The sequence below is a fragment of the Symsagittifera roscoffensis genome, chromosome 1 (assembly GCF_963678635.1).
Source record: "Symsagittifera roscoffensis chromosome 1, txSymRosc1.1, whole genome shotgun sequence".
NCBI classification, from domain to species: domain Eukaryota; kingdom Metazoa; phylum Xenacoelomorpha; order Acoela; family Convolutidae; genus Symsagittifera; species Symsagittifera roscoffensis.
In genome coordinates, this window is record NC_087062.1 from 671156 (window position 1) to 681370 (window position 10215).

The following is a 10215-nucleotide window of genomic DNA, read 5'->3' on the forward strand; positions in this document are numbered from 1 at the left end:
AGCTAGGAGTTGGGTGAAAAGGGTTGATCCATCTTCGCTGGAGATGATGATTTTTATCTACTGAACAAAAACAATAATAATTTAATAAATAGTAGTAGCGCTGATTTTAGGAGTGACCTCGTGGTCTGGTGATACTGAGACCCAGCCATGAGCTCACTATTTTTGCATATAATTAAGTTAATTTGAGTGTTTTGACCGAAGCCAGAAGCAGTAACGTTTTTGTCGACCCGATGTTAGAAAGATCACCAAAAGAACTGGCTTTGGCAGAGACGGTGAAAAGCATGTAGAGCTGTGTTTAGACGCTAGCCAGTCGTTTTAGAACCTAGCTTTAATTTCCGTCGATATGTACTTCCGGGCGAATGTTACAACTTATAACTGAAAATTAAACTTTGAACACTGCAATGACTGAGTTTTATGCGAACCCTTGGATTATATTCCTAAAACCTTTGTTATTATTATTATTTTCAGGTAGAGTTGAGTTTTAAATGGATGCGAGTGTGATTGAGGCATTACATAAATCTCGTTTTGGTAAGTTGCACTACAACGCCAATGATGACATCAATTCCCTCTTCAACCGTCTTTCAGTTCAAACGCGGCAACCGACCAGTGGAGCAAGTCACAATAGGAAATCTTTGGAGAGTCATGCTGCCTCAGCACAAACGCAGACGGAATTTATACCAAATTTTTTTGCTAGGAAAGTTGAACACGTTCTTAACCCTGATAGAGACCGAAATTGGTGTTCGGAAACGCGACGGAGGCGAAACATGGCGTCAGTGAAACAGCAGTATGAGGTATGAATGAAGTCCAAATAGGAGAAGTATAGATATTGTTTCGATAGACTGGAGCAAGTGTATCTATAGTTTATATCAAATTGTTGGCAATATCCTTTTCGGTCAAGGAATCTCCACGAAGTTGTTAACTAACCTAAAATTGCTCATTTCGACGTCGGATTTCAATTTATCACTGATTTGCTGCGTAAAAACGTTCCGAAAAACCACTTAATCTATTATTTATCTATTATATGTTTCAAATGCGGGCTTCAATATCTCGCTATCTTCAAGGTATTATTTCTCGTGTTAAACGACAGAGTTTTTGCCCCTTTTAATCTATATCGTTTATTGCAATGCTTAAGAAAATTTTTGAGCTTGAACTCCGTACGTTTTGCCAAGTTTGATATCAGCAGCCCAAAAGTGCGAATTGCGCTTTTTTGTATTTTTAAATGAGGGCTTCAATATCTCACTTGATTTTAAAAAAAATTATAATCCCTTCCGTTTAGTTACGGTAAGTGCACAAGCTGGATATGGCCATACCAGCGTTACAAAAATGCATATATATATTAGCAAACTGTATCATTTTATCAACGAAGTCATCATTAGCATTAAATGCGTCGTCGTAATGTTATTTTATCTTAGCCGTGCTTCCTCTACAATAGCGTTAATGAGTTGTCGATAAATTGAACATCACACAGCGATCTGCACCCCCTTATACAAAGTATAGGGCTCCTCAGGAGAACGAAGCTTATTTTAGTTTTTATGTAGTTTATCGATTCTGGTTAGCTTTCTGGTCTTTTTCCACTTAGTTTTTCGGCTAATCGCTGCATCAAGCTAGATTAAAGCTTTTTAAACGCAATTTTTTTTGCATGTTACCACGCTTGTTCAAAAAATAATTGCATACCCGGAACTACTACAGAACCATTCCACCTTGTCTGATGTGGGTAGTATGAACGTAGGCTGCAAGTAGGCACTGGAACTATCTGTTTTTTCCTCTCATCGCTTTTTCAAGCACTGACTTGCAAAATCGGACAAATTTGAATTTCCCTCTTCTGATGTTGGCAGGGTTGCCTGCTCGCTTTTTAATAAAGTTTTAACACTTGCCGCCTCATCAGGTAGCAGAGACCGCTCCTCCGAAAGAAGTATTTTTCGCAGGGCAGCTTCAAACATGGGGCGGTGTACAATATGGGATGTCGGACTTAATTATTTGTTGAATTCTGGCTCACTGTTCACTGTTGTCCACAACGTGAAATCTGTTCACGGAATGTTGTCCACAATTTTTGAGTAACTGGCTAACGTTTTCAAATGCGGCGCAAACTCCAAAAATTTTGAGATCATGTTCAAAGAACTCAACCAACGAGTTTTATTGCGAAGTATCGGCTGAATCTTGGTGAACTCACGTAGATCGTCTCCCATTTTTGGTGTATTTAGTTGCACCATAAGGGAATGAATACCATCCAAAGTCTGAGAATGACGATCTAGATATCCTTTGACCGCCCAATTGAATTTATGAGAGGCGCAGCAACTAAGTGGCAACCCACAGTGATCGGCAGTCGCCTCGTTAACCTCTGCATTATCGCCGGTGATGCTTACAACAATGTTGCCCAAATTTTAGTTAGGTGAAAGCAGAACTTTTATATAATCAAATTGTTGGGCAGTGAACGTTTTTTTCACTCAAAAGGGGCGAAAACCCAAGTAATGATTTTTGATATGATTTGTCAGCACAAGAGTAAGAGGCGAAAACAGCGCAGAAAAGGGTTGACCCCTTAGACCACCCGTCAATAGCCAACGCTATCTTGTTGGGTAATTAAAGAGATATTCTCTTTTGAACTTCCTTTGTCGTGGCCTCTAGGTTGGATGTAAGCGTATTTCTGCAAATTGGCGAAAGGGACGAATGTGTTCGTGACAAATAGTCTTCAACAAATGAGAATGGAAGTAATTTAGAACATTTCCAGTCTAACAATCCATATATATTTATAGCAGTTTTTGTGGCAGCTGCCCCAGGCCCGAAAAATTTGGTCACTAATGATTCGGCACATTCTTAGTCATAATCTGGGGCACGAATATGGTTCATTAGATTAGTGCTACCCTTTTTCTGGGTTAATTGTTTACGCATTTACAACTTTACAAATTTTCATCTGTCTGGTTTTGGCGAAACAATAGTGAAACAACGGCTTCGTTCTTGCCAGGCATTGTAGAAAAAATGTCACAGAAAGATTATGATTTTTTCAAAAAACTTCAAGTAACCATTTTAGAGAAACTTGACAAAATTGAAATGCTTGTAGATTTCAGGGTTTACTTTTCTAGGTCCGTTCACACTCTCTAACTTAACAGCACCTCAAAAGGTGAATACATCCATAGTTCCTTTTAGCTTTACTCCAACTTAAAAGGCCTTCAAAAATTTAAACTTGGTCAGAGTGGTCCGCCAAACAATCTCTTGACATGTGAGGAAAGGACCGACGATCTCCACAGAATCCCATGGAATATTATTGTAACAGACAAGCTCCTCGAATGTCTCATGGAAAGCAGAGGTTGACTCAACGCCACCTGAAAAATCAATTGGCTGCTTGAGAAGCTTTAATGATTCAGCTTGACACATGTTTCGAATTGTTATGCAAGACCACGAGAACACCCGAGGAAATTAACGCGAATCTCACTGTAAGATCGTCAGCGAATGAAGGCTTCCTTTCCAGTAAACATCAGTCAAACCATGTGTGTAAGTTGTCTAAAGTCCAGAAGTTTGCTTACCTCAAGAGATGCGGGAAGGGCTCTGCAGAGCGACTCACCCGAAGTCTCTCCGCCACTGAGGATAACTTTGACGCGGCACCACGACTTCTGGAGGAATTTTAAAAGAACGATTGTCTCATCCTGAGGAGACTTCATCAATTGTGGAATGGTTAAGAAGGAAAATGTTATAAAACTTCGAATTCGATTGGCTGGCTTCATAAGACGTGGAGTGCAGAAGTTTAATGAAGTCAGCGAATCAATGTCAGTCATTGCTTGGGATGTTGATAGCAATGTGTGAGACCATCTTCTATCATCAAAGATGGATCCAGAGTCACAGAAGGCACGGAAGTTTCATAATCCAGAGGCAGTTTGTATTTCCTTTCGAGGTTTTTTTAAATTGTTTTGTATAATCGGTTGAGATCTTTGAAGAGCATCGCGCCTAGTGTGTCCAGAACTTAGCTAGATGTCAAGGAACTCCTTCTTGCTGATGAATTACGTGGTCATCCACAATTTTGAAGTGCAGCGTCAAAGCATGCCAGAAGTATCATCACGTCTAGAAATGCCAAAAGTTTCAATATGCATATGTGCCAGAGAGGAGTGAAGAAGCTCCAGCTTTGTTTCGTCTGTATACTTACAGGTCATGAGGCAGCAGAGTGTCCATCAGTGACCAGATGAAAGGAATGCCAGGGAAAGTACCCGACAATGTTGCACTCTAACCAGTGATCCTATATTTGACATGTTCAACCCAAACATTGCATGGCTCACCTCAGGAGTCGCACATCACAATTCTGCCAGCTAAAGTTCTAACATGAGCCGGAAAAAAGATCAAACTACGAGCTTTGGTTTACTTTTTCGCCAGAGTCAGCGTGGTTACAGCGGCAAACCAAACCAAAATTAAGTTAAAGCAAGCATAGAAGTCTGTAAGAAATTCAACTGGCTTTACTCATTAACCCTTACATTTTTCGGACGCCTTTGCACCTTAAGGCCAGGGATTCTAGTCCACGCCGGACCATGTTTTTTTTCAGTATGTATAAAAAAAATTTATGGGAAAAATTGAGTTGTCGGACCGATGTTGTGCCGGCTTAGTTGCCTTATCACGAATTTTTTTTGCGCTCTTAGAGGTTTTTATTGTAGTTGCAAATGTTTTGCTTATAGAAATTTAATTTTTTCCTCTCGTGTCTGCTTAAGTATTATCGGCATTGTTACTGAATGGTAAGTTGTTACGTTGCTAATTAATTTATCCCGAAATTCAGATATAGAGAGATAGTCAGAGAGTTAGAGACAGAAGGAGAGAAAATCTAATTGACAACTTGGATGTCTGAAATAGCAAATGTTGAGGCTCATGCGACTTTTGTTACCGATTTTGTGTGTAATCAAAATAACACCGAACAAAAATCTTGGAATTTTGGTTTTGATGCTAGTGTATCCATATCTTTTACATAGATATTCGACCTATAATTTGGTAAAACTTTAACGCTCACAGTATTAAAATAGGTTTCGTAAAGTCTGATAAATTTGGTCATTTGAGAAAAATTGAAAACAATCTACTGGTGTTTAATGACTCATGCGAAGAAATTTAAACTGAAGATTTTGTTAAGCTAGCAACGGCAGGAAGGCATTATGGCTTGGATGTTATCAATGTTAGGCATGTGTTCAGGCTCTGAAATTTGAGACATCAATGTTAGGCACGTGTTCAGGCACTGAAATTTGACAGTTGTTCATGAACAAATTCGCGGTTCAGTCGACGGGTGCAAGCTCATCAGAAGCAAAAAAAATAGAGGTCCCAAATTTTTTTATTCAACATCTACTGCCATCCTTTTGACCAAAAAACCGTCAACAACTTTTTGCTCAAAAAGCATTAAAATACGCAGAGCCAGAAAGACTATCGCATATAGTGAAAGAGAACAAAAAGCTGTGCAAACAGCCAAACGAGAAGAAGAAGAAGAAGAAGACTCCGAATAGTTCAGAACGACTGCAACGACAGAGAAGACAAAAAATATAAAATGGCAAGATTACACCAGCTGGAGAAAAATTTTTAAAAACTAAATTTATAAGTAAAGGTCCTGCCTGTTTGGTAATATAAAGAACATAAAAGCCGCATCAAAAATTTCTCAAAGCAAAGTGATGCAGTTTTGAATACGCAGCCTGCATATTCAAAATACCGAGCAGTTCGTCGCAAAACACCGTGTCTCAATACACGAAATATGGTCAGTTGACCTGGCGTAAGTTGATGAAATTGCAAAATACAACGAAGATATAAAATTTCTTATGGTTACAGTGGGTTGCATGTCCCGTTATTTACGTGAAGGGTAATAAAATCAAAGTATGCCACCTCAGCTGCAATAGCATTCAAACAAATAATTAAGACAAAAAAGTGCAGATAGGGACCACTGAATTCAAGGGGTCCTTCAAAAGTTTTGTAAGATACTGAATCCTATGCAATATAGTGAAACTAGTCAGCTTTCTCGGAGATGAACACTCAATCACTAAAGAGTTTGATTCATAAGTTATCGGAGGACAAAAAGTGACCAAGAAGGACGTTCTTAGTCTTATTTCATTAAGAGCGGAACAATCGTTGAAACTAGTTCGCCAACCAAAGATGTTGTTAGAATAGCAAAAATTGACATCCCTAAAAGGATATAGCAATCATTCACTAATGAAGTTTTTGAAATATTGATATCAAACAAGGAACACGTCAACTTTTAATCTCATCGTAGCCGATAAACCAAAAAAGATTGTTTTACGAGCCGAGCTAATCAGGGTGTTAGAAAAGAAAAGATCAAACTAATAATTGTCTGACAATATTACAGGCAACAAAGATTCCTTTACTATTACATTCGCGTCATCAGCCGCAATGAACATCTTCAATGACAGCTCCCTGAGAAGTTTTAAAAGTCCGTTACTTGAAGATATCGATATACAAGGCGATTGAAGAGTTGCATTGATAGAAAAACGTTTCCCACTCACTTTGACAATGTAACGGATTCCAAATTAGGGAAAATTTGAGTTGTCGGACCAATGTTTTGCCGGCTTAGTTGCCTTATCACGAATTTTTTTTTGCTCTCTTAGAGATTTTCGTTGTAGTTGCAAATGTTTTGCTTATAGAAATTTAATTTTTTCCACTCGTGTCTGCTCAAGTATTATCGGCATTGTATCTGATTGGTAAGCTGTTGCGTTGCTAATTTAATATTTGCAAGTTTTTCATAGCATGGTTTTGGTAAGCGAAGTAACATTGAGACACAAAATTGAAAGTTGTGGTAGATTTTTTTTGGCATTGTTTTTTTTTGTGCCGACCATTGAAAATGAAGAGGAATTTTGTATTCGGGTGTTTTAGTATTTTCTTCTTTTTTCCACGCTTAATCAGCTACTACAAAACATCATCGGACAGGGTTGAGTGATATATCTTATTAAAGCACTTTCATTCGCGATTCGAACCACATTTAAAAAATTGAAAAAAGTTTTCACAGTGTCGAGAAAACCCGGTTTGAAATTTTTATTCTCGAGCTAATTAGTCAGGTAGTTAGTAATTGCTATAGCTAATTTAAGTTTAAATTAAGCCGTGAAAAATTAGTTATTCTCAAGTTAATTTTGTCTGTGTTGTATCGTGATGGTGCGAAGCTCCGCTTTGCCTCTGTGTTTCATTTTAACTTAATGGGCATCTACGAAACATTGTCGGCTTAATGGTTTCTCAGTAGTTTAAAGCTTGTTTATTTCTGGTAGCTGTGTCTTTTGACTGTTTTCCTTGTTTTCATTTTTTCCTGACTTAATTGTTTCTGTCTCATTTTTTTTTATTCGCTAACTTCGCATCTCTGTACAAAATTGTCATTCTGTATAAACATAATTTTGTTTAGGATAAATTGAAATATCAATTGGAAATTGAACAGAAGAAGTTCGAGGACTTTGACGCAGAACAAGCTCGTGCTCTTCAGTTTAAGTACAGAGAGATACAAGATGGTAAAAATTTTCTATATGCTGAAAAAATAAATGCCAACAAAAAGCAACTGGGGGCGGAGTCCCAGAAGAGATTGCAGATTGAAGTTGAAAGAAGACACAATGAAGACATAGAACGTGCTGCTTTGGAGCTGGAAAAACAGAGGCAGCAAGAAAGGTTAGACAAAGCAGCTGAAGAAAAAAGTGTCCAAATAGCTAAATTGGAGTTGGAGAGAAGAAAAGAGGCAGAAGCTAAAGCTAAAAGAGAAGCAGAGGAGCGAGAAGTGATAGCGCTTCAGATAAATTTGGGAAAAGCGAGGCTGAAAGAGATGTTGGAAATCATAGAAGCCGATCAGAAATTCCATCAAGAAGTGCTGTCGAAAGTGAAGGCGGAAGCAGGAACATTCGATAGTTTGTCATCGCTTTTACAAGAAGCGAAACACTCCTTGCAAAATATGTGCATATTGGTGCAGCATTCTCACCAACTCATTGGTCGCAATCCTCACTCAATATCTCAAGAGCTGGAAAAGTTGAAGGCACACAGCGCGCATTTGAACAAGTCTCTAAAAGCAGTTGATGAAATAATCGAAAACTCAGAGCGAGGAAAGCAACAGGTAATTCGCTTGATTTAGAGTTGAGATTTTATCATGAACGGTAGTTCTTAATTCAAAAATTTAGGCTATATTTTTAAAGATGTCTCAGAAAAGAAAAAAAGCAGCACATTATTTCAGTTCAAAGTTCTGATCTTTGCTATTTGCTGAATTGCCTCCTAAATTTTGTTTTTGTAATTTTAAGGTTCAGCCGAGTGCGAATATCCAGATTATTGACACTGTCTCTGAAAGTGGTCCAGAAGTTTCCTCGGATGATCTGGATGTAATATTCACATTCCATGAAGCACTGAAGAAAAGTAGCAGTCCACAATGCAAGTTGTTCCTGAAGACTGTGAAAGGTGGTTGCAATGTCATCAAGAATTCGCTCAGTGCAAATATGGATAATTTGAAGTTGCACAGAGACAATGTCATTGCACTGTTTAGAGGACAAACAGTTACTGTGGCAGATAATTTTGCAGTCAATCCAGCAGCTGTGAATAATGGAGTGGATATTACTAGATTAGTCCTAGGTCAGATTTTATTTGGGCTCTAGTTGTTGAATAAAACAAGCGGTTCATTGAAAATTAGTTTGACATGAGTTTATTATGAGTTGATTTTCTGAACTAACAGGGTCAGCTCGTACATAGCTCGTGCAAAAATCGTGCTAGTAAAACAAAATCAAAATTTATGAAAAATAATTTGAATTGAATTTTATTTGACCCGTTTGCATGCGCTCATATTTTTTTATTAGATTCGTTTTGATTTCATACATGACTTTGTGATTTTGAGATAGAAATAGGAGGAATCATCTCAAAATGGTTTAAAAAAATCATAATACTTGATTCGGTTATAGAAAATGTGAAATATTGAAATTGAAAGGAAAATAGTGTTTATTCAACTGAGAACTTAAGTTATTCATAATTGGAGATGAGTGCTGTAATTGAACTAAACTGTTTAGCGGAGACGGTGGTGTGTGGTTTGAACCAGTTCGACAAGCGAGAGCTAGCAATGGCTTCTCTTCTAGTAGAACTGGCAGCGGCTGACCCCTCATTCCGCAATATCCTCCTAGCTGTATTCCATCGCAAATGCCCCTTCACTCGCCCCATATTTCTCAGCAGGAAACCGAAGCAAAGCGAAGACAGCTTCAAAGAAGACTTGGGATACTTGAAGCAGCTGGGAGAGTGGGAGGATGCCAAAACATATCTGAACAGGGTCCTTTATACCGTGCAATTGTACTCTGCTGTTCTGACTTGTAGGCCAATGAGTGGTTCTATCCAAATACACCCCTATGGATATAAACTAGCCTGGCAATGGCTTGCAACATTTGTTAATACCCCGCCTTTCAGTGATTTTGCAGCTGGAATTCTGCGTGAGTTTTTGTCAGTGTGTGGGCGAGATTTATTGAGGCAATATGGCGTCCAGTTTGAGAAGTTGATGAGAGTTGTTAATGATGAATATTTGAAGAGATGTCGAGAAGTAGGCGATGATACAACCTTTGTGGGAGCCCTTGAAAACTCTTTAACCCACTATTTTGACACTGGACATTTTTTCCAGGACTTTTCTTTAGATGCACAGTTTTGGGAGCATTACTAGTTGAATTGAAAATTGCGTTTTTGTTCCGGCTTTCGATACGAAAGTAACGGAATATTTGTGCTCGGGGTGGGTTTTTTTTTCTTCAGACAAATTTCGACTTTTTAACTAGCCATTTTTGACGGATTTTTAAAATATCGTTCGAAAGGTTTTGTTGTTCTGAGCTTAAATTATATATTTCGCGCTTTTAACGTGTAAGCGGAGATATAATCATTTCTAGAAATCGTTCTAAATTGGTTGAAATAAGCTGCTTATTTGCCATAATTGATATTGATTGTTACTAGCAGCGGAATTTATCCCTTTGTACTTTATATGGCGTGTGGGGGGCTGGTTTTCATAAAACATTTCAAATTTTACAAAAAAAAATTTTCGTTTTGTTTTATTTCATTGAATTTTTTAATGTTATTACTGCTCCATAAACCTTAAAAGGCAGTCGGAACATTCAGGGCTTCGCCCTGATACGAGCATTCTTGTCTAATTGTTAAGCATTAATTGAACCATTTTTTGTCCTAATTTAATATCTAGTTTCGGAGTAGTGTGGTCTCATTTATAACTAAATGTTGTAGTTTTGCGCAGCTTGAAAATGAGTCCTATACTATATTCCAATC

General features: G+C 38.0%; 1 protein-coding gene across 1 annotated transcript; it reads left to right on the plus strand.

Annotated features, from left to right (window-relative positions):
• Nucleotides 1-472: 472 nt before the first annotated feature.
• LOC134853496 (mRNA export factor GLE1-like) lies at nucleotides 473-9710 on the plus strand. Its single transcript, XM_063869497.1, has 4 exons — nucleotides 473-791; nucleotides 7349-8041; nucleotides 8223-8547; nucleotides 8976-9710. The coding sequence occupies exons 1-4, from the start codon at nucleotides 486-488 to the stop codon at nucleotides 9608-9610; spliced, it is 1959 nt and encodes a 652-aa protein (XP_063725567.1). The 5' UTR covers nucleotides 473-485; the 3' UTR covers nucleotides 9611-9710.
• The last annotated feature ends 505 nt before the right edge of the window (nucleotides 9711-10215 follow it).